The sequence below is a fragment of the Pteropus vampyrus genome, unplaced genomic scaffold (genome assembly GCF_000151845.1).
Source record: "Pteropus vampyrus isolate Shadow unplaced genomic scaffold, Pvam_2.0 Scaffold65, whole genome shotgun sequence".
Classification (NCBI taxonomy): Eukaryota; Metazoa; Chordata; class Mammalia; order Chiroptera; family Pteropodidae; genus Pteropus; species Pteropus vampyrus.
In genome coordinates, this window is record NW_011888846.1 from 5,792,027 (window position 1) to 5,816,606 (window position 24,580).

At 43.8% G+C, this 24,580-nt stretch overlaps 1 protein-coding gene across 5 annotated transcripts in view; it reads right to left on the reverse strand.

Annotated features, from left to right (window-relative positions):
* Nucleotides 1–24,580, reverse strand: part of RABGAP1L (RAB GTPase activating protein 1 like) — a 183,997-nt gene that overhangs the window by 9,278 nt on the left and 150,139 nt on the right. For 4 of the 5 annotated variants that reach the window (XM_011361250.2, XM_023531260.1, XM_023531261.1 and 1 more), the window contains 4 exons: nt 19,737–19,829; nt 9,876–9,986; nt 3,775–3,879; nt 1,517–1,600 (listed from right to left, as the gene is read on the reverse strand). In XM_011361250.2, coding sequence (XP_011359552.1) covers nt 1,517–1,600; nt 3,775–3,879; nt 9,876–9,986; nt 19,737–19,829 — 393 coding nt within the window. Of the gene's footprint in view, nt 1–1,516; nt 1,601–3,774; nt 3,880–9,875; nt 9,987–19,243; nt 19,547–19,736; nt 19,830–24,580 lie in introns of those variants that run through there. The other variant, XM_011361253.2, reaches the window with a different exon arrangement.

Below are 24,580 nucleotides of genomic sequence, written 5' to 3' on the forward strand. Positions count from 1 at the left end.
GGTCTACCTCTATTATCAAAACAGACATTTAAAAAATCCTAGTTTACTCAAAAACAGTTCTAGAGAGCAGGGCCTGCTAGTTGAGTTCCATCTCCGATTTCTCCAGATCCAGGCCTGGAAACAATAAGGAGGCCTGTGTCAGCCGATGGTAAAAAGGGATGATGTCACTAGTAATTTAGGCAAACCATATACCCTTTTAAATAAACCCAAACATTCTGAAACGCAGCCAATAATAGCCAAGTCCCATTATAGAATGCATTTAGATCTTGTTTTATGTCTAATCATCTTCAAACAGATGGATCTGTTGCCTTGAAGTGCTTGCCAGATAATATTCAAGAATAGTCCCAAGGCTTGCTATTTGAAGAGTGCTGCATATGGCGGCCGCCCAGGGCCCAACGTGGTGACGAAAAAAAAAAAAAGCATTTGCCATGATGACAAGTTCCACAGCACATGGTCTTTCGTGTTCCTTGTAGTGGTTAATGTCTAACCATCCCCTCTCCTCCCTACCTCAAAATTCAGTCTCCAAGGACCACTTTCAATGTTTTCCCTTGTTCTAGCAAAACATGACTATCTCTTATCTCCCTCGTCTGCTTTCATTGCTGCTTATTCCAGTGCGGGGCCCTACTCGTTCTCATCTGGACTCTGCTGTTAGCCTCTTACTGCTCTGTGTCTTTCCCTGTGGATCTTCAACTTCATTCCGTTTCTCACGGGCACAGAGCGGTGCCAATAACGCGTCCCTGATCATGCCACTTTCCTGCTACGAACAGAACGAAGTCCAAACTCCTCGGCCAGTCTCTGAAGACCTGCTTGGAACTGGGCCCCAGCTCATCTATGCTTCTCTTCCATACTCAAAACTCACGCCACACGAAACTGTTCCTGTTCAGTCCTCTACCTCCACACCTCCACACGTGCTGGCCCCCTTCCCACCCGCCTCCCCTCATCCATCTCCACGTTCCCACATCCCACCGAGCCTCCGAAAAGCACAGCTCCAATCACCCCTTCTCCATATTTCCCATATGCAATAAATTCCCTTTCCTTTTATTTATGCACAGGTATTATCTCCCTATTACAAGGCCACATAGCCATGTGGGAAAACGAGTTCCCACATTCTGTACTGTGACAGCAAAGGACACACGGATCCCCTAGCTATTGCCATTTAATATAATCACTAAACTCTGGTCCTTGCCAAAGAGGCAAATGTTACCAGCGTGACGTACAGAAAATTAGCTTCTGAGCAGGGCGGTGACTGGGTCCCCACGGTAATAACAGGGTTTCTTGTTCCGCTAACTCCATCAAGCATTATAAACAAACAACAGATTGTTTTGTTCAAACAAACCTCACATGTTATCAGCAAGCATGTCCAACTGCTGTCAGTTTCAGAGGAGAAAATAAGCCACTAAATTTAAGGAATGCAGTGCAGTCATTGTTCTGGAAACTCTAGAAACAAGATATTTTTCCCTGAAGAAAAACCACAATAATTACTTTCATAGCGACAAAATCCACAGCAGCACGTTACCTGTTTATACTCAGCGATGATAGCAGTGGTCTTCTGTATTTCATATTCTGCCTTCTCTAGTTGTTTCCTGAAGACTTCTTTTAGCTAGAGTGAGAATGAGAAACATCCAGACTCAGAATCCCAATAATAAATTCCTACAAACATCAAGATTCAAGTCTGCCCGCATCACAGCCAACGCGGCAAACACTGTAACTATATAAATTCTCCTCCCTGAAGCTGCATCTTGATCATTTGAAAAATCTAATCGTCTCCAGAGATACAGAAATCTTTCTTTCCTTCCTGTCCTATGTGAGACATATGAGCAGTCCTGTACCGAAAGTGCTGACGCGTACTGCTTACTTTATAAATCTATGATAAGTGTCCACTCAGAGGCTACCTCTATGCCTCTGGGAGTCGACGCTGCAGGTAGCCCTGACACTATATAATCAATTACTGGGGGGAAAAAAAAAAAACATTTCAGGCCTTGCTACTCACAGCCCCTGGCCATCACGGCTGCTACCTCTCCGAAGGCAGAAACACAGCTTTGGGACAGGAGTCAGAGAAAGATGGAGAAAGATGAGCGTTCCCGAGGCCAGGAGATTCAGGGGCTGAAAAACAGCGACTGTAGACGGAGCTAAGGTGACACGTCATGTCGCCGTCACGGAAATACTAAGTAAGTCATGAATGCTAAACTTAAAACCGGTTCTTTTTGGAGCATGGCAGCTCTAGAATTCCAGGTACGGGGAAGGTGGAGATGATTGATGAAAAAGCTCAGGCGCCACCAGAATGAGGAGAAAGAACTCAATTCTTCCAAGTTGTTGACCAACAAAAAACTAAAAAGAAAAACTCTGGTTAATCTTTAAGCACATAAGCAGAATAAACCGGTGAACTCTGCATTGCGGCACCCCAAATCACGAATGGGGCATCACGTACCCTTGTTAATTCACAAGTTAGTACAGTCTATAAAAAGACTCCTGTCATTAGAAGATTTCTGAATTTCTTCATATTTGTGACATTCTAAAAATTCTAGAATAATTCGTTGGTTATACTGATTCAAACTTAATTGGTAAATTCATCTAACTTAAAGATATAAACCATCTTCTCCTCTCCTCCTGTGACAGGCCCCACTGAGTTCAAGACAGACTTAGATGGTTGAAAGGCTTTGAGCGAGTGTCACTTAATTCTCTAAGCCACAGTTTCCTCATCTAACGAATCTCGCAAGGGTACCAAATCGATTAAAACAGGATATATACACACAGGGAAGAAGCATGGATTAAATTCCTTTGCCAGTAAGTTCATTCTTTACCTGAGATACTGAAGTGAGCCCCCAAAAGGTAGGAAATAAAATTTAAAACAAAACCCACCAAAGGGTCTAGATCAAACTGGATAATCAGCCCCTGAAAAATTTTGAGTACGTTAAAAAAAAAAATCTTGGTCCACGGTAAATGCCAAAAATCATTTTATCATTTTGGAAAAAAATATATATATATATTGTGGAACATTTTTTTATAAACCCTGGAAGGTGCTAAATAAATGATACGTCTCTTCATTAGTAACTTTACTGGAACTTTCTCTGCTTGGATGTAGGTCTTTGAAAGGCTTTGTGTTCCATTTTATATTTAGTATTATTGATGCCTCAAAATAAAACTCATTGAAATAAATGAGTTAATCGTGCCTGGCAGGGTCTGACAGAGAAGGAGCACATGGAGGAAGCAGCCCGCTCCTCCTTAGCAAAGCCAGAAGCGTCGAGTTCCTGGGAGGGGAGGCCCCTCGTGCCCCGTCCAGCACTCCTGCAATGGCATCTTCCAGCGGACTAGCCTCATGGAAGATGCAGGGCGCTGATTTCTAGGCTGGTTCCCAAAGAGTTCCTTTTACCCCCACGGGGACCGCTGGTGCTGCGTCTTCCCAGGGATGAATCAGGAAAATTAAGCGTGACTGACAGAGGCAATTCCCAACAGACGTCTCTGTGGCTTCAGCCTGACAGTCCTCGCAAACTGCTTCAGAAAAGTCAGTTATCTCGGAGATACGACACGGAATCTGCAGCTCTGTCAAAGCTCTAGGATCATCGTCCCCAGTTACTAAACTTAGAGAAAACTTAACACTCTTGCTGGACATCTCAGTGAAGGCCAACCCCTAAAAGCTGTTGGAGGGCAGAAACGCCGCCTCCTCTTCCAATGCCTTCCAAGGAGGTGTCGGGACGCAATGCCACCCGCACGGACGGCGGCGGGGTCATCGACTCCGTGGACCTGTGTAAAGGGAAGCCCACCGAGGCCTTTTACCTGAGCAGTCTCCTCCTCCTGCTTCCTCTTCTCGTCCTCGGTCTCCACCAGCCTCTGTTTGGTCAACAGCAGTTCCTTACTCAACACGTCGGCCTTGTCTTCCGCCTGTCGTCAGAGCACGTCACAGTCACAAAGGAGGTGAAGAAAGGGTGTGCGCACTGTCCCCACTGCCCAGCTATTTTGGGTCCAGTGTTAGCATGAGCCACCCCTTTCCCTCCTAGCTCACCCAGGGGTGGCAGCTTTCACCGAATGCCAACCGCGTACCAGGCCCTTGGCACACATTATCTCTAATCCTCACGACGATAATTATTTTACAGATAATGACGGTGAGGTCTGCAGAGACCGAACAGCCTGACTGAGACACGCACCTGCCGTCACAGCCACAATCTGAATTCAGATTTGAATGGCATCACAGCTCGCGCTCTTCAGAAATGCTTCTTACACATTTTCAGATGTCACAGCGGCAATCACTCTGGGTCGGGACGGAGGGGTGGGACCTCATACGAAAGCTTCTAACTGGCCATGCACGGGGCTAGGGGCACAGGGTGTGAGCAGACAGGCCGATCCACAGACTACACTTAGGTGAGAACATTCCAGGACCCGCTGAGCTCCCCACAGGTTCTCGCACAGGACAGTGAGCATAGTGGGGAGAAATCAGACCCAAAGCCCAGGCCAGAGAGAGCCGTGACGAAGTACGGACCAGCCATCCAAACGAAGGAGACCACGTTTCTAGAAGGGCCAAGGAAAGCTGAGGAGTACAAAGTCTGAACTTGGCTAAAGTTAACACATGTCGATTTCATACTCTACGGCTCCTGCCACACCCACAGCCTCAGCTTCAAGTTCACGTGTGCAGGGAAGCATGGCCCGAGCCTCGCCTGCTCACCCCCATCTAAATTAGTTCCTGTTTAAATCCCTCATATTTCCCTTGATAGCACTTAACACGGTCTGTAATGACAAATGACACGTGTGACTTACTCATCTCGCCCGCTAGGCTTTAAGCTCTGGGCGGCAGGAGCCGCATCTCTTTTCTGCATCACAGTCCCCAGAAGCGGGCCCAGCCCCAGCTACAGAGAAGGTACCCCATGGGTACGTGGTGAATGAATGGATACGGCTCCCCAAGCCCCTGCAGAAGCAGACCGTGTGGCGTGGAGGTGGCAGAGGGCCACAGGATGAGCTCAGCGGAGAAAACCACAGACGCAGAAGAGAAGCAGCCATCTCAAGAAGCTATCCCTGGCTGACAGCAGCGAAGTGTCATCCAAGCGACCGTGAAAACGGGCCAGGTGGCCCCCTGTCTGTGTTTCTCCGTATTTCCGCACGTCCAGATGGCCGAGCCAGCAGTCTGCTGGCGACTGGCAGAGAAACCGCATCTAGCTTCTCTGCTTCCACTGTCGTATAGTTCCGGGGGTTAGCGCTCTGTTTCAGATAACTTAGAACTGGCGGGTACTTAAGGTGAAAAGTCTAAGCTCTGACACATTAGATTTTAGTGTGTGTGGGGGGGGGGGGCGGGGAGCGGGGGGAGATCTATACAATAAAAGAACTAAGTTAAAATTAGAGATGAGCCTCAAAAAATGCAAAATAGGTTGCAAATTGAGTTTCCATGAATTGTAAGACGACGCAAATTATGGAGACAGAACTGACTTCTACAGTGACTGCCGGCCAGACGACAGGAATGACCCACAAAACAGGGAGCCCGTCCCCAAAGTCTCCGTCAGAGAATCATCGGGGGGCGAGTCCATGCGCTAACCCCGTCAGTCTCTCAAGAATCGAACCGAATCTGCCTCCCTGTAACCCCAGCCGCCGGTTCAAGTTCTACCTGGGAAATGCGAGCGGCAGCCCTGCCCATAGAGACCGCGGTTTCCTGCCCTCTACGGTGTGCCCGGCACGTTCTGCTTTGTGAAGAGGACGGTCCTTTGATAAGACGCATCATGACACTCTGAAATAAACTATTTCTGAGTTTGGTTTCTGGAGGAGAGAGTCACCCGAAATTTCAGCCTTTTGTAAACTTCTGAGGTCAGTGCTATCACCCTGACTTTCAGTCACAAGCTTTTAAACGCTGCAGCGTGATCTAGACATTTTAGTGTCTGGGAATGTCCGTAAGAAAGGGAAAATGAAACCACTTCCTTGAGGAAATTTTTAATAAACACCTAAATATTTGTGATGAGAGAACCTACTCTTTATTTCACGTTTTCAGCTGCACTCTCACTAGGCCAAGTTCAGGCGAGCGAGCTCCAGTGCCTCTGTTACCGGACCTGACACCTGCAGACGTTTCTGTGGGTCCCGCAGGGTGGGGTCCCAGAGTCTTCCAGAAAGCTTCGTCCCCTGTGTGAAACAGTGAAGGAAGAGCGAGTCTTCTGCTCATCGAAACAGGGCCAGGTCGGAAACTACCTGGTTCTCCCTCCGAGAACAATCTCGGGGCGTCTGTGCAGACAGCCACTCTCTACGCCTCACTTACTGAGGGCGGATCTCACCTTCAGTGATCACTGACTCTCTAGGAACATAATACCAAACAGATAGATACTCAGGTTCTATCTCTGGACCCAAATGAGAAAACCTCCATCGTCGCTTGATAAGACCAACTGGACCGCTGTGATTATTAAGTCTTCTAATCACTTACCGATACCTCGCGACGCCTTATTGATACTGATCATCGTAATTGCTTGCTAAGGCTTCTATGACACGTATGTGAGAGAAACGATACCGCGATTTGCGACTCAATCATGAATCAACCAAGAACCTGATCATCACGCTCGGCTCCAACATCCAGAGGCGGCTCCTGCCCAAATGGCTTCTCAGAGAACTAGCCAAGCCGGCCGTTCAGCTTAAAACAAAACAAACGAATTTGCCACTTATTGCATGTGGCTTCTGGTCTAACAGGGAGCTTGCTGAGGTGAGCGGGACCTGGGCACCGTCTTGGGGCGAGTACTGGCTGTGCCTTCTTTCCGCTCCGTGGGAACAGGAAAGGATGCAGCAGAAAACGAAGCAAAGATGCTGCAGCTCTTCACATTTCTAGCCGCCGAGAAGCCCTTACTGTCAAGGAGTCAGAGAGAAAAACCAGGAGCCTTCGCTGTCCGGGGAGCCCGAAGCCAACGCTGAAATGACGAGGAGTCATTTGTTTTTTAAGAGTACCCAATTACGCAATTAGCGTTTGGTTAGTTTACCTATATTTCAAATACAATCTGCTTTCGTGTTTGTTTAATGCTTGCCACAGTTTTGCTATTTTAATTGAGACTTAATATCCATTCGCTGGGAATGGAAACGCACGCGCTCTGCAAGCTGAGGAGAGGCGGGCAAAGCCGGGGTGTCACCCTCAGGCCAGTGCCCTTCCTGAGGGGCGGAGGGGCAGGTCACCCGCCCTGCAGCGACAGCTTTCTGACTGGCGAATGCCCCCTGCTCCCGCAGAAACGGCAGAATCAGACGTGAGGCGGAGGGAGGCATGCCTGCAAGGACAATTTTTATTCTTTCAACAAGCTTCCAAGGGCAGGGCCGGGCCTGCCTCCTCAATTCTTTAAAAAGAGAGAGAAAGAGAGGTAGGAAGGGAAGAAATAAGCGTAAGAAGAAACAAATGAAGGAATCTTTTCTTCAGGGACTGATCTAGTATCCACGTGAGGTGCACGGGACCAATGATTCCAGAAGTAACCACACGGCAGTCACTCCAGACTGATTCACAAAATGAATTTTCCTGGAAAAACCTTTAAATAATAAACCTTTAATTATTTTTATTTTTAAGTAATGTATTTATCTAGATGATCTATTTTAAAACGATATATTTTAATAATATTAAAATAATACATTTTTATATTTTAAAAATCTTAAACTTTAAAATAACGTATTTTTTCTAATTATTAAAAAGTTATAATACGTATTATTACTTAATTAATTTAAGTAATTTAAAGTCTTCTTATAAAAGGTTAAGTAATTTAAAGTATTCTTATAAAAGATTAGTAATCGAAAAAATAAAAGTATAAAGATGAGTATAAAAATTAAATTTATTCTTGTCACCCAGAGATACCTAGTGGCCACATTTTAATGTATTTCCTTCTAGGCTTTTTCTCCTGTTGAGGCATGTTCCAGCCTCCTTTCCTACAGAATGGCCCTATGCCAGCCATGTCCCTTGCAATTTAGATGCAAACATTATACACAAATTAATTTATTGTTTTTTAAAAAATATTATATCGTTGTCTTCCCACTGTTTTGAAAAACTATTCCCAAAAGATATTTTACAGAGATATTGTCTTTCATTCTCGCCTTCTGGTCGACCCACATATTATTTCTATTTTTTCTTCTTATAAGTAACACCGCAGAAAATAACCTTATATATATATATATATGTTTGACCAAATCTCTATTTTGTTAGGATAGCTTTTCAAGTCAGAGTGTGTGTGTGTATTTCTTCATTTATAAAATGAAATATTAAAACACAGGCTTAATGGAGTCGCTGGGAAAATTAAATGAGCTAATGCTTACTAGTGCTTGGTACTCAGTCTGTATTTAATTTCACTAATTTTTAAACCTTTTAAAGGCTTGATGTATACTACCAAGTACATGACCCATACAACTTTCAATCTACACCTCTAGCTCATTTCACTGCATCTCCACTGAGACCAACCGCTTAAAACTTTCTTCAGCCATTTTAAGCCACCTTAGCAAAACTATTAACAGATAAAAGATTTGAAATGACAGAATCAACTGTGAGTGAGGGCCAACCGGAAAGCCTAATACGGAACCAAGAATTTCATTACCGTACGAAGTCACCGCCACCGTCTTATCAGCACGAAAGCGTGACAGCCGAGGTCAGGCCGGCGTGGCCCTGGCCGTCTGGGGACACCTCTCCGTTCTGCTCTGGGCTCTCTTAGTCACACGTTTTCCACACCAGCTCTAACGACTTCCGAACAGGCTGGCTGCGTGGGGTCTGTGGCTGAGAGGGCCACCCCCCGCGCCCCACACAGCTCTGGCTTTCTACCTTTGGGATCCGGTGTTTGTGCTTTACCTGCCAACCCCATCTAATGCTGACTCCCCCAGCTCCCTCTTCTCCCCCCGTTAGCTCTATGCTCCTCGCGTGGTGGTTAAAGCTTTTGAGCTGCAAAATTAGCTGTTTATATGGGGAAAAGAGGTTGGGGCAAGGACCATTTTTATACGTTTTTAAAATTCTTTCCATTTTAAACATTTGATCAGATTTATACCATCAATGGATTTGTATTTTAAATATTGTCAATTCTTAGTGAGAGCACAGGTGATGCCTTCGTTAGGGATTCTGTGGTCTACATCTCAGTTTTCCTGACCCTGCGCCATTCATCGGGGATATTCACTTTTTAAAAGTTAGAAAACAGAGTGATAATTTTAAATCCGCACAAGACCTCTTGGACATTGCCGACTTCGCTTGAAAACGCCAGCTAGGAAACAGGAAGCCCTCAAGCTTCCCCACGGTAAAGAACGAGGGAAGTTAAACGACTTAAGGTCTCCCTAGCAACAGCTAGTGTTTATTCAACACATCCTAGGGAGGCGCTTTACCCCACTTAATTCTCACGTCATCCCTGTGAAGCAGACTTTCTTAAGCCTACAGGCAGGTTGAGAACTGCCCGGGGCACGTGGTTAGGATATGGTGATGCCAGGATTCACACCCTGAGAGTGTGGGCTCTTAGCCAGCAGGATGCCTGTCAACCCGACAATATATATATCTTAATGCACTTCCTTCATTGTAGGTGAGAATTCTTTTTGGAACGAAAAGTAAAGAGCCACCCAACGTCAGAGCGGCATCAGTACACTCTTGGTGACTGATGTTCCCCAGTGATTACGCTTACAGCCCTCAGTCTAGGAAAGGCGCAGATGAAGAGATGCCAGAGAAGTTTAGAGGTATCAAAAAAGCACATCGCACGTGCTGTCTGGAAGTGACTCCAACCTTTCCCGAAGACTTGCGTTTTCCACCGGCTCCGAGGACACCAGCGGTCCCCACCCACCTACCCCGCCCGCCCGTTCGGCCAGTGACAGTGAACTCAGTGTCCAGTACGGGGAAGCCCCAGCGGGACTGCGGTCAGAGCAGCTTGGTCCTTGCCCTTGAGGAGGTTGTCACGGTCTTATTTCGACCTAGCGAGTGATGAGTTTACCTGATCCAAGTCATTCCGCAGAGCAATTTTGCTGGTCACTAGTTCGTGGGCGAGGTCGTCATTCTCTTGTTCCAACCTCATGCTGGCCTCCTGCAACCTCCGGTTCTCCCTCTGCGGGAAGAAAACAACAGCCCAGAGGTGGGCGTTAGTGGCCGGACGGACTAGCAGCGGCAGGCGGGACCGGTGAGGAAGAACAAGCAGCAGCAACACAGTGAACTTCTGCAGGAGTGAGAGGGGAGGGCGGTGGCACAGGGAGGCGGGACTGCTGTCCGGGAAACCAGTGAGTTAAGCCAGCGGTGCGGATGCGGCAGTCCCCCAGGGAGACTCGCGATGGGCCCTGGAAGCCCCCAAACGGGACTTCGTTATGACAAAGATGCCACACAAAGCGAACTTCCCAAACCTAAGCCCCATCCTGTGAGGTTTCCACATAGACCCAGGATGCAGACACGGTCAGTTCTTTGTTTGGAACATGCAGAATAATCCCACCTTGACCGCAAAGGAAACCACAGACGAGGCAGGGGTGAGACGGGAGAAACCTCTAGACGTTTCTTCAAACTGTCTTTCCAATAGCTGGGTTCAAATTCTCTGAGTATATGTAAGAGCACGGAATCAAGAATCAGGACTTTGCTACCAACTGACATTTCCATTCTCTGGGTAAAAAGATATTTACTTCTCTGAACGATTTTTGTGTCACTAAGAGCAATAACCCCTTAACGTCTCTAAAGGTTTGCTTTGGGTATCACCTTGTTACGAAGTAAGGTCTCCCCTTAACTAGCCATTACGAACTGTACACTCCCATCGGAATACCCACATAGCGTCTTCCATTCTGTGTATCAAAAGCTTTCTCTGCTACTGTTAGCAGTTACAGGAGATTCGAGAGAGAGCTGACAGGAAAGGTTCGATGTGACGAGACCTTCCTGTTTTTTCAGTTTTACACTCCCAACGGTGTTTTCTGCAAGGGCGGCAAAAACTCAGACAAAGCAGCATTGCACAAGCAGAAGACAAACCTATGTCCTGGAAGAGAGTGTATCGTGGCATTCTCCGTGTGCGCGTGTGTGCGTGCGCGTGTGAAGTTTACCTTCTATAGAACAACCTGGGGTTTGTTATATGGAAAGAAGAAAACCTAATTTTTTTTTTTTCCAAAGGGCCAAGAAACAGATGGTAAGGGCAAAGCCTAAGGCTTCCGTGGAGGCGAAGGATCCAAACACAGGGCCAGCAGAGAAGCTAAAGGACGAACCTGTACTTTGACTACAGCCCGACAACAGGGCTCATTTCTACCTTGTCTTTGGGAAAAGGTAGACTGGGACAGTTGGGGAATGTTAAAACATCTTTGAAAAAGATACCCACTGAAAAAGGTTTAAAAAATCCCGAATAACTTACTTTTAAATAAATTCATGATAGAATTCTATGCAGTGTTAAAATATAAGTGGAAAAAATATTTAATGACAGAAGAAATGCTTATGCTACTTTGTTGATAACCAGAAAAGATAAATAACCAGAAAATCCCATTTTCATAACATGAATAATACATATTAACGGTGGGTAGTGGGTTATTTTTGTTGTCTTTGTGATAGGAAAAGGTTTTCAGGTTTTCTACAATGAATATATAGCACGTGTATTTTAAAAGTTTAAGAAGTTGTTTAAAAAATAAAAAGCAGTTTAGAATTTCAATTCCACTGGAAAGGGTTCAAATGTCAAAATGAGAAATTTTAAGTTCACTTTTGTTAGAAGCTCACTTCCTACAGGAAACCACACTGGATCTTCATTTGTGACCAACACACAATGTAACCTCTCAAAAGTGATGCCTCACCAGGAACCCTTTCCTGAGATGTCCCCGCAAAGACAGTGGACATATTCATAGGGGCAAATTGTACCCATCAGATTCTGTCTGCCCTTCCCCCCTACAGACATCCGACCCTCCCAGAGAAGCATAATGAACGTGGAGATTAGCATATTTACAAAGCCAGGATGTCAACAGCTGACTCCTTCGATTTTTGTTGAAGTGATCTGCATTCTAGCAGGGGCTGGAGAGTTAGTTTTTCACTCCGATATATCTAAACTATTACTCCTTTTTTTTTTTTTTTTTTTGTGGAAACATATACTTGTCGAAAACGCACACTAAAATAAAAGTTTCAGAAACTTTTCTAATACGTGTCTTCCTCGCCAGAAGAGACAGCCACACCCACGCTACTGCCTACAACGCATTTCACAAAGCCCAGAAGAGATTTTTCTCATTTCTTGATACATCCCTTCCCAAGAGACTGTGCTAAGGCTCCTGCAATATCGATTCCTGAGCTGCGTCCTGTTTCCACGGAAACTGTACTTGCAGGGCTCCAAGGCACAGAAAGGTCCTCTCACTATTATTTACACCACATTCGTTTGGCACAAGTGGACGTGTTCTAGCTGCCGGTTGCTCACGTAACAGTGACACATGCTTAGAATCGAGTTAAAAATGACCTCCAGGTAAAGTCACACGGCACTAGTGGAAAAGTACTTGGTTCAAAGTATTCAAAAAACGCACCAGGGAGCGACTTCCCCACTGATTAGAGATCGATGTCTGATGGGTTATATTAGACACGAAAGAGATGTGAGCTCAGCGGAAATTCTGACTCGTAATGTCCCATTATGCCTGTCGCAGCTCGAACCCATATAGACACACAGCTGAGAGGGGAAGGGGTGGCGAGGGGGAGATGTGGGAGAAATTCTGAGTGTCTGAGGGTCCCTAAAAAGCAAAACAGCCGACGAGGCACACCTAGTGGCTTTTGCTTTAGCAGGAAGCTTCTGCTCGGTGTCTGCAAAGCAAGCGGCCGAGTGGGAAATGACCCCTGCTCCGCACTCACACACGTGGAAAGCAAGCTCGGGGGCTGGAAATGCAGTATCGTCCTCCCGAGTCCAAACCCGGGGCCGGCGAGGTGGCCGCGGGGGTCCGCCAGTGCCACTGAGGGCTGCGTGAGCCACCGCTACCGAGGTGGAGATTTTCTACAAACAACTCGATCACACTCGCCAAGGGTGTCAAGAGAGACCGCATTACTTGGCTGTCTTCGCCAGCTGTTCCCAAGGAGCCAAAAAACCTGTTTTCAGAGCTGACTGGTTCGAGAAAAAGTTTGCCTTTCTACCAGAATGGAGAAGAAGGTTTGCTTGTGACGGGCTTGAGAAAGGCAGCCACCTTGCTTGGTTCACTTGGAAACGTTAGCAAAGGCCGTACATGTGGGAGAGACCTGAACTCAGCCCCGTTCGCCTCGGTCAGTCCGGAGGTCGTCACATGTCATACGTTCGCACAAGGAGATGTGCCAGATGCTCAGGGCCAGTAGGCAAAACAGGCAAATCGCTTCCCTTGCCTTTTGGCAAAGACTCCAGGAGATGCTGCTTCCATAACTCTCAAAACTCACATCGCACCGTCTGAATCACACTCCACCTCACACGATGGACAGCGTTTGAACAAAAAGACAGCAGCTTTCCTCATTTGTCCCCTCCCCTCCCACACAGCAGAAGCACAGCTAGGAAAGTGCAGTTAGTAACTTTTGGGAGGAGGATACTGCATTTCTCAGAGAGACAGACGCCGATGTTACGGACACACACAGATAAAAAAACTTACCTCAAAAGTCATAGACCAACTACCGTTTTCAATCATAGGTACAAAGACAATTAAAAAAAAAATGATCCAATGAAATTGCACACCTACTAAGACATTTAGTAAATGGTAATAACGAGAACAGACACTTGTTAATGTTATTCTGCCGTCTTGTTTTTCCTCAGAGTGTCGTACGCTCTAAGGGACCGCAAACATTCGGTGAAGAAAGTATACTGGAGGCAGCCAGTGGGCAAGTGTCATCTCAGGAAGGCCGACAGCTGGAACGCCTCCCTCTCCACAGCTATCTGCAGTTTGCTTGCCTGATGAAAATGGCGTGTGGAGCTATGACCAGCTACAGTGCGAGCTGTTAAAATTAGTGGGTGGAAATAACTTCCTTATGTGACAGGGTTGGAAGCCTTGCAGAATAGTTCATCTTCGGGCAAGAGGATGACACTGCTGGGCAGGGGGATGCAAAAGAAAGTCGCGTCGCCGGGCTCCTGTGTCTGAGGGCTGAAGTGTGGGCGAAACAGCGCAAGGAATGGTGAACATCATTTTTTCCAAGATGAGAAAACAGAAAAATGTGAGCTGGCAATCAAAAGAAAATAAACTAAGCCTTAAAAGGAAAAAATGATGGGAAAAGAGGCGGCTTTATAAACTCCAGCTCAGTGTTTAGGGGTGTGTTGCTGCTGCTCTAATGAATTGCTGGCACTGGTTTTTGTAGTCACTTAAGGGTCAGGAGAAAAATGTTTTTCTAAAAGATGCAGTGCAATTTTATTAGCAATAACACACTCTGCTCTCACTTATTTTGTTTTGGATACCTCTTTCGAAAGAGTCGATAATCACCATATTCAAATATCAGAAGGTTTTTTGACATTCAAAGTAAAATGCCTACAGATGAAATGTTTAAATGTCTACATTGTCTGTAAATGAAGATTTGAGGAAGAAGATCTGGATGTTTAAAATCATTTTATGTTCATCCTTTACCCAACATATCCAATTTTATCTTTTTGTTGGAAACTTTAAAAATGTTAATGTCAAACTAAAAACAAAATCTTGGCAGTTGCAAAGCAGACTGTATTTCTTTGGGTGCTTAAAAAAATAATCTTAGATTATATTCTAGTAGAGCGGTCAGCAAACTTTTAATATAAATGGCCAGATAGTAAATACTTTCAGCTCTGCAAGCCAGCCACATGGTCTTCGTTGAGACTATTCAACTCTGTCATTGCTGAGCAAAAACAAACAATAACTAAACAAGTGGGTGTGGCTGTGTTCCAATAAAACTTTATTTACAAAAACAGGCAGTGGGCCACATCTGGCCCACAGGCCACAGTTTGCAAATCCCTGCTCTACTCTAGCATACAGATCAAATTTTGCAAGAGCAAATGGGTTACAGATGATGTAGAAACATATGAGTATGACATAACTTTCTCAGTAATACTACCTTACCAGAAAATAAAACTTACTAAAAATTAGAGAAAATCTTTGGAGAATTCATTCTGAAGATCATCAATAAACAAACTTAGAAATTCTTAATATGCATAACATTTACACCCAAGTGTTAAATGTAACTCCATCAGCAGACGAGCATCATAGGAAACCACCTGCTACTTCTTACGTAAGTTGCTCAAGAAGCCTCAGGCCGGCATTCTACACCATCCTACAAACAGCGACTTCGCTGGGTTATCCAGGCTCAGAGAGTGGCAGCTTTCTGAAGTTTATCATTATCACAGTTACCACAGTTGTCACGGAAACCATCCTCTTGACTATGACTATTCATTAAAAGCACACTATTTCATGACATAAATACTTCCAAAAGCCAACCACAGTCTTTGTGATGTGGAAAAATTAAAAAATGTAAGTTTATTTTCATTCATAGAAAAACATTTTTCAAAGATGGATTCACTCATCTTGACTTCTTTGAACAAGGAAGGGCCAAGCAGTAAGAAAAAGAGAAACCTTACCCTTCCACCCCAGGTAAAAAGTTTAGCATAATTTAAATTCTCCACTACTCAAGTTAAAAACAATATGTGGTAATTGTTCTAAATTATTTCATCAGATATGTGAGGATAGTAAATAATATACATACAATTAAGCTCTACTTCAAGTATTCAGTCTTCACCATGTACAATTAAACAGCTTAATTTTAAATTATAGGCAGGAACAATTGCTCTACAAAAACTAGTACCTATGAGAAAAACATTTTATAAACCTAGAGGAATTATTTTTTCTGTTTGGCTTACATTTTGATTTTAAAAATTACTATGTCTATACTCTAGAAAAGAGTTAAATATTCTAAATTTAATTATATTGAACATGGATAAGATACTTCAGTTAGAAATTATGTACTTATATTAATATCTGTGTCCCAAACCCAAGAGAGTACAAGCATTCCTGATTCTTTCTAGGATTTGCCCATCTGGAATAGGTAATAATGTAACCTTCATTATGTTTTGGGAGTCACCGAATTTAATTAATCAGCTGTCCCTTTTAAGGCTTAACCCACATTTGTGCAAGTAGTTCTGTAATTAAACAAGAAAGGCACAGCGTCTTCTGGAGGTAGATGGTGGCTACAGGTCTCCAAAAAGTGTTGCCAATTCATGACATTAGAAAACTAACTTTCTCCAAACGGGAACAATTCATCTCCTTAAAATAGAAGGAATATTTTAATTTCTGAAATTTTTAAATGCTTATTAGGGACTTGGCTACTAATTTTTAAAATGTACTAAAACGGCCACAAATATCCATGAATATTTTCTCGGGACTTGTATGAAAAAGAAAATATACGGGACGTATTTCTACAGACAAATCTTTATCCTGAATTTCACTTCATTTGAAATCAATAAATACGTTTACAAACCAAAATATCAGAGTACACCTTTGGCCAGGTCAAACTTAAGGAAAATAAAAGAGGCTTATAATAAATATTCTATATTCTTCTTCCAATAACGTTTCCTTTCTCTATCTTGAAATCTAGTCATGAAGATAAACAGAAAAAGCACACTAAAAAAATAACTGTAAGCAGTCATTATAGAGCTCGCTGAGTTGTGCTTGTATATATGTGTATGACATATATATGCAAATGAATGTACCGCCCACTTATGTTGTCCCTTCTCTACAAACATGGGCACACATAGGATCTACGGTCATTAATCAGCTCCAATTCTGACAGGAAGGACTCCCCTCCCGCAAGTATGGCTTCTGTGCAGGTTCCTCTAATGAGACTTGGGTTTCTGAGAGGAAGATGGTGGGCTAGATGCCAATCCTCCCGGAACATTTTGCTTGCATTTTTCTGAGATATAATTCACATAAAATTCATAAAAAAAAAAAACCAACAAAATTCATCTTTTAAAATGCACTAGTCAGTGGTTTCAGTATATTCACCAACACTACCTAATTCCAGAACATTCTCATTGCGCATAAAGCTATAAAATTTAAATTTACACCAACACCATTTCATCTCTTTTTCTGCAGTTAAGACTGAAGTGTTCGATACAGGTTATAACGATGTACCCTGAGAATGCAGATATTTGCATATGTCATGAAAATAGACTGGAAACACATGTTTAGACAGATAGAGCAAGCATGAGACGGCCGGGAGCTACCTCTGCATTGCTGGACCTTAATCCTACCTCGGGCTTCTCTGCAATAGTCCACTTCATACACCGCCATGCTGAGGAGAAATAGCATCGAACTGAAAAATCGCTTAGACTACCTTAACTCATGACATGTCTGGGCCTTTTTCTTTTTAATTGACGTAACCTTCCTAACTGCCTCGCCTAAGCTAGAAGTAAACACGGCACTGTAAGCAGCATGGATCCTAGGGGCTGAGAAGGCTTATCAGTGAGCTGCTATACATTCCGGCTCGGAGCCTCAAAGGGCTTCCCAAGTTATTCTTAAACATTTACGTAACTAGGTTCCCGGTCCAAGATCTTCGAATTATGAAGTGCTCGTTCCCGGGATTTAGATCTTATTCTTGACAGGATTAAATTTAGAAGATATTAAAAGGTATTTTTCTAAGACACTATCCTAGTATAATTAAGATCATTATAATTAGCTTCTTACATTAGAAATTAAATATCGGAAAGAACGAATCTGTTTGTGGTGAGAAACTATGTTGTCAATTTTCACCTTGAAAATGTAATTATAATTTGAGGATATACTTTTACCAGGTGTATCCACGGCCAGTACAAATGTCTAGACATTATTAAAGGGTATAAGGGCATTAGTTAGATGATGGATTGACAAGCTGTTACGAAAATACGAAAGAATTCGTTATAAAGGGTAGCTGATATGCACAGATAGAAGAGGCCACAACACTCAAACTAAAAAGTAATAACCGTTTTTGAAATGAAAACAAAAAGTTTAATTTTACTTTGATCCCTCAAGAAAAATTGTACACATTGATAGTCTCATGTGCGGTAAGCATTTCAAAAAATAATATGCATCGTACTATTTATTTATACATATCTGCTTTGACACAAAAAGGATTTAAGAAACAATAACAAGTTCAGTCCCAGACACATTTTAAATATACAATTTTAGTCTTCCATCTCCCTCTCTTCTGTTTTAAAGCACGCTCCCCAGCTGTTACTCGTCACAGTGGCAGCCATGAGGAAAGCAGAATGACACAATCATTATGGGGCTTCATTTTGGATCCTCAGAAATATTTTATAATTACTACGTCAAGCCTCTCTAAAGCAGCGCGCCACATGAGCTACATTAAAACTCGTTTTACTGAGGGGTGGGTGGTCACTTTCAAGCCTCATTCTACCAGCACCTTACGTGTTACGTTATCTGCCAGAGCAGCAGGTGAGATTGTATCGCCAGTTCTGTAGCCAGTTCTATAAACGAGAGAATCAACATACTGATGTTGGATTATTGGACAGCAAGACGTAGGAGAAATCAGAGGAAGGTCAGCAAGGGACGGGCGCATTTTATCATTCTAGGAACACGTGGGTAGCATGAGGCAGGAGGCCTGACAAGGCCGAAACGACCGTTCATTGCAGACCGACCGAGTGCTGGGTACTGAGCGTGCGCCGTCCCCTAACCTCACAGCTATCCTCAAGGGAATGCGCACACTCCACGTTTTGCAGACGAGAAGGGGTTCCACGGCTAGTCCAAGACACTCAACATGAGCATAGGGCTTAAAAGCCCCCAGCTCGGATTCCAAATCCTGTGCTCTTTTTATGGAAAGCCAGGATTCGAACTCAGGTCCGACTGCCAAGTCCATAGACGCCTGCCACCCTGCCCCTCTCTGATCCACCCCCAACGCTATTCAATTTGGCGCCAAAGACAAGATGGACGGTGTGACCCTAGCTGCCCACGTCCGCCTCTCTGACCACATCGAGGCAACTCTAGTTACGACCGTGGGAGTCGTGCCACTCTGGGTGACCTCGTGATGCCACCCCAGTACTTGGCATCTTGGCAGGGCATTTCAACGTCAGTGGTGCTCACTGTGAAAATACGACATTCTCTTATCCTAATGTACTGACATGGAGAGGGACAGAACCGCACATCTGTAGGAATCTGAAGATTTAAAACGTGTTGAGGAGAGAACAATATTTGTTGGAAAAGGTCTGAAATCAGTACTTGCCCCCCATCGCGTCATGGGGACAGGGTTCCTAACTGCCACTAAAGAGATCTAGCTTTGCGAAGAGCCCAATTTTTAAAAAGACTATAATTACTTAACTACGATATTAAATGGAAATCATTTTGACTCTGAACCTGAATGCTGTAGTGAAACGTCACCGTTGCTCATGAACTTGTCTAGGAAAGAAATGTTGCGACAAACACCATCTCTGTGCTCGATGGACCTTGTGGTTTTATTTTTCCTTCCGAATGCATTTGTATTGTTAACATTTGCTACAGACACAGGTGCGTCTGAAAGATTCTCGTGCCAGTCTTGGAACAGTTCACCTTCTAGAAGTCCCTGGGGAGGTGACCGTGCACAGCTAAAACCGTACTGTGACATTTTCCTTTTCCTCTCATTTTTGAAAGTAGTCGATAGCCACTTTCTTTCTTTTTCCCTCTCTTTCTCTCAGCTTCTTATGAAGATTCCCAGTATAAATGCACCAGGTGGCGTTACCTACAAATATACAAACTGAAAGAAAAGAAATATTACGGTTGGCTACTCAGGAGTCTCCTGAAGTGAAAACATACCTGGACATTTAGCATGGTCACAGAGTGTCAAAATCAATCGGGAATGAACAAAGGGACTTGGACTGGCCACAACTGCTGCTTTAGGGTCAGGAAGGCACTTTGCTGTGGCAGGTGGCCCACGTGTCCCATACCTTGTATCTGTCCATCGGGTCTTCCTGCTGCAGCTGGCTCTCCCGCATGGTCTGATATTCCTTCTCATATTTCTTCAGCTTCTTAGTCGGTACCTGCAGGCAGCAGAGGAAAAGCATGTTACACGGGGAGGTCATGTAGGAAAACATTTTCTAAAGTGTCTCCCAATTAAGTCTCTGGCATTCTCAGGGAACATGCCCAGCTCAAAGCTGGGGCGGGGCTGGGAGGATCTAGATTCTGGCGCAGGGGTCTGTAAACCTTTCCTCTACAAGTCCAGAGAGTGTGTTCTTTAGGCTTCATGGGTCACAGTCCAGGTCACGGCTACCCCACTCTGTTATCACACACAAGCTGCCACAGGTGATACGTAAACGAATGAGCGTGGCCATACTATAAACCGTTTTTTTACAAAAATGGGCTGTACTTTGTCCATCTATGTTCTCTAATACTGCTGATGTTATAGCTTTTTCTTGTCGATGTATTTAACAATGCTATTAATTCTATTAACTACCTTTCTTTAAGTAAAATTTGCTCATAGCCTACATTATTTTATAACTAAAAAACTGTGCAACAAAAAATATTTTTAAAGAGTTAATAGACCAGAGAGAAAGAAGATTCTCAAGTTCACCACTGAAAACTCAAAGAAATATGGAATCATTGTGCCCTATGAGATAATAGAAAATCATCTACACAATTCATCTATTTCTTGCTAAAATTATGTCATCTTTAAAAGATAGTAGACTACTCTTTTCTGAGGAAAGACTAGAATCTTACAGAATCTTAGTATGATAAAAATAAATCAGCATAGCATAGTGTAAAGGTCATAGATTTTGCCACTGGATAGACCAGGGTCTGAGTGTTAATATTTTATTAACCTGCTGGCAAACAGGTATTTGCCCTCTCTTAGCCCGAGTTTCTTCATCTGTAAAATGACACGCAAACAGATTTCTACTTCACAATGGTTGTCAGGAAAATTTACTGATAAAATGTAGGTAAAATATTCAAAATAATGCCTGGTTCATGGATATTTAAAAAGTTATTTTTAATACATATCTACTCAAAATTAATGTATTGTAATCTATTATGTTCCATATAACAGATAAAGTCTACCTTCAGGTTTTCCTCAGACAATCAAAATTATGTAATTCCTTTAGACATCAAAATCTTAATGTTTAGGTCCTAAAGCAGGTGACTTGAAATGGAAAAAATATATATTTAATTTTTTAAAAGGTTACAAATGTGTTATTTTGCTGAATCCTTGGGGACTTCGTGAAGGCAAGGACGAGGTGTTGATGCCTCAGGATCCATCATGATGCCCACCCAAAGATACTGGCCCCTACGAGGCTCTCGATAGATTGTTTCTCATTGAGTTCGAAACACAGTACTTAGAAAGCGTGTTGTGTACGTGTGAGAGACAGCAAGAGAGAAAGGAAAGCACCAGAATGGACATAAAATTGCCTTCCAGTTTTCTGAGATGCCGACAGTTAAATTTTCTGGAATCTAACCAGAGTTGGTCACATCGAAAGCGAGGCCATCAGGTGCCATTCCCTATCTCCTTCTAATTACTCTCTTCTTCCTACCCAGGAACACAACGAAGTGTGGGATTATCTGCTTCTCACCACACCTGGGAAGTTTCCCAGACTCGGTCCGAACCTGACAGACAGTGTAAGTCATTCAACAACACGAGGACAATCTTCTGGCTGATGGGGGACCGTCTCCCCACTCAGACAAGCAACAGGACCCTCCCAGGGTGTAACCGAATTGCAAAACCTGTCAAATATTGTCGTCAGACCTTAACTTCAGGCTGTGACCAACTAGAGCACAAGAGAAAGGATGGCACCACCTGCCAACCGTGTGGCCTCGAGATCTTCGGGCAAACATCAAGGAACACCTGTGTGCCTGTGTGCTAACAACACATTACTTTCCTTGACAGTGATGGGGGCCTTAATTTCTTCTGGTTTTCTCTTCTCTATGCAGTAATCATATACTCGGAAAAGCAAAATAACAGACTCGAGATGAAGTGGCAAATCACGAGTACCGCAGAAGTCCCGCAGCGGTGAGCAGTGACAGGTGTTTCGTGTGCATCCCTGAGGCAGGTGTCAAGTTCAAGGGGAGAAGTGAGAAGAACTGTGAGGAGGGTGCCTACTCCAGCTGCCATTTACCCACAGATCAGAAGTATTTCAGTATTTTTGCAGCTGAATACTGGTGCCAGTGGGTACCAGGCTGACCATCAGTCCTGTGTGGAAGTATGTTCTCTATGCTTCTAAAATGGATACATTCACCAGTGACTGAATTACATATGGCAAGCTCATTTCTAGAGCATTTCATCTAAAACCATATTTTTTAAATTCAAACTATAGCTGAGATTTTTTTTTAAAAGGAAAGAGTGTCCTTTTAAAAGTCAACCTTGCTACTTCCGTTAAGAGGTACATTTCAAAGAGAAATTTTCAAAAAAATGCATTAGACACCCTCACAAAGCTAATCCTTTCTCATCTGGCTGAGGTTCTAGGATGTTTGGCTTCAGCTCGTTCAGGGAAACCGAACAGGTTCCCAGAACAACATGTTGCTAGGAAACCTTCCAAGCTTATTTATCTTGTGCTGTGGGGTGATATTGAGCATCCACCTGTGATTGGCACGAAGGGAAACGGGGGGAAGGGCGGAGGAGGAAGAGACGAAAGCTGATAGGAAACTCCTGTTATTTACAGAGAAAGAACATAGTCTTACGGTTTTTAAAACTATATTTCAGGACAAAATTGATTTTGTTTTAGGGACTGTATTACTGAGCTTAAAATGTGTCTTATTAGAGAAGGAATAAAGAACCTCTTTAGGATGTAGTTTTAGCTAAAAGAACAGAAAGTCACCAAGAATTATTAGAATCGAAACAACCTATTATCTCAAGAACAGAATAGGTATCTCTCCCTAAATAAATTTAATGCAGGTGTGCACATGAAGAGTCTGTTCAGTAAGAAACATCCATTCTTTTCAATGTCTACCTAACCTGGGGTTCTGTTCCATCAGCCACCCATCCTCTGCTGTCTAACACCTCCTATTTGGCTAAATTCAGAAAATATCTTCAAAAGGTCTACAATCGTTTGCAAGTGTAACTGATAATGAGCACTCGCCACTTTGAAATGATATTTTAAAAAAAACAACCAATCACACAGGAAAACAAAGTGGGATATCCATCCAGCCGTGTCAAGACAGCCCCTACAGAGTATGACAGCAATCATTTAAGTTACCAGCCACGGCCTGACACTTTGGACCTGACAGCTACACTTAGGGAAGGGCATTTAAGACAGAGCCAGGGTTCTCGTCTTTTGAATATTATATGATATTTAGATATTTCACAAAATATGCGTGGCCCTGGCACTGAAGTTATAACCACCATTATTACAGAATCGGTAAGTTGGAGTTGGAGGGACCTCTGGAGACCGTCTGCTGCCACCCTTTTCTTCAGGATGAGAAAGCCGGACCGTGTGGCCGCGGCCGTGGGGGAAGCCAGCTGGCCCCGCGCAGCAGAGCCGCGTGGGCTGCTCGGTGGCCTCTGGCCTGCATGTCTTTCCCAGTACTGGGCTGTGTGGGCTGCTGGGCGACATGTTTCCCAAACTCTAGTCATTTGAATACAACTGTCACTATTTTTGCCATATCCAAACTCCTTTTACTACTATTTTTCTTTAAATCAACTGTTTTACATAAATTTACTTCACAAGAAAACAATGTAGAAACAACAGTCGACACAGACAACTGTGGTAGGCAGAAAATGGCCTCTCAACGTGTCTGCACCCCAATTCTCGAACCTGTGAGGTGAGGGAGAGTCTCATTATGATCAGTTTGTGTACGCTTCCCTGCCCAGGTAAAAATACAACATTTCCTCTGTGCCAATGTGAGCAACAGACGGTCACTCCTAAGAGCCATTATTATTCAGGGCTTAATGAATCTGCTTCTGTTATTTCAGAAATAAAAGATACAGAAATATTTACTGATGAATGCAAATGTTGGCAGAGCACGTCACCATTTAAAAAAAGGGCTGGTAAGAGATGGTTAATGTTTTCCTAATGGTCAGAAGAAGCCTGAGTGCCTTTTAATAAGACAAAGGTAGTAGCCATTAGGTACTGCTGTTCCTCACTTCAGATCATCTCGCAGGTTGACTAGAAATGATCCCATTGATTTAATACATTAATCACTGGACAGAGAGAAAATAGATAAGAAGGGTAGTACCCCACATCCTGGTGGTTTGGGGGGAGGGGGGACGGCCGAAGAGTTTCCAGTTCAGAGTCACTTCTACAAAGACTTGTCAGGATCTGGACAGGAAGTGGACCAGTGGCGACCAAAACTCTAGCGGTCAGTGCGCAGCGGCAGGTGGACTGGGGAGGGAACAGGTGGGAAGCACCAGGGGGAAAAGTCATCCAAGAGGAGGGTCCACGTCCTACACGCTTCACCTAACTCTCTCTACAGTGACCAGCGAAAGAGGCCGCTCTGGCTCCTCTGGAGCGTTCAGCACTGGGAGGAGGGGGAAACGCAGCCCGTGACATCTTACCCCATGTGACTGGGGACAAAGAACCTTCAGGGAACATCAGAGCCTCTAAATGATTATTAGTTGTATTCTTTTTTGTTGAGGTATAATCAACATATAACAACATATAAGATTCCCATGTACAACCTAATGAGTCAATATATGTATATACTGTGAAATAAGCAAATACATTTAGTTAACATCCGTCACCATTACAAATTTTTTTTTCTTGCGGTGAGCACTTTTAGGATCTACTCTCTCAGCAAGTCTCAAACAAGCGACACAGTATTACTAACTGTAGTCCTCATTACAGCCCTGTGACTTATTTATTTTACA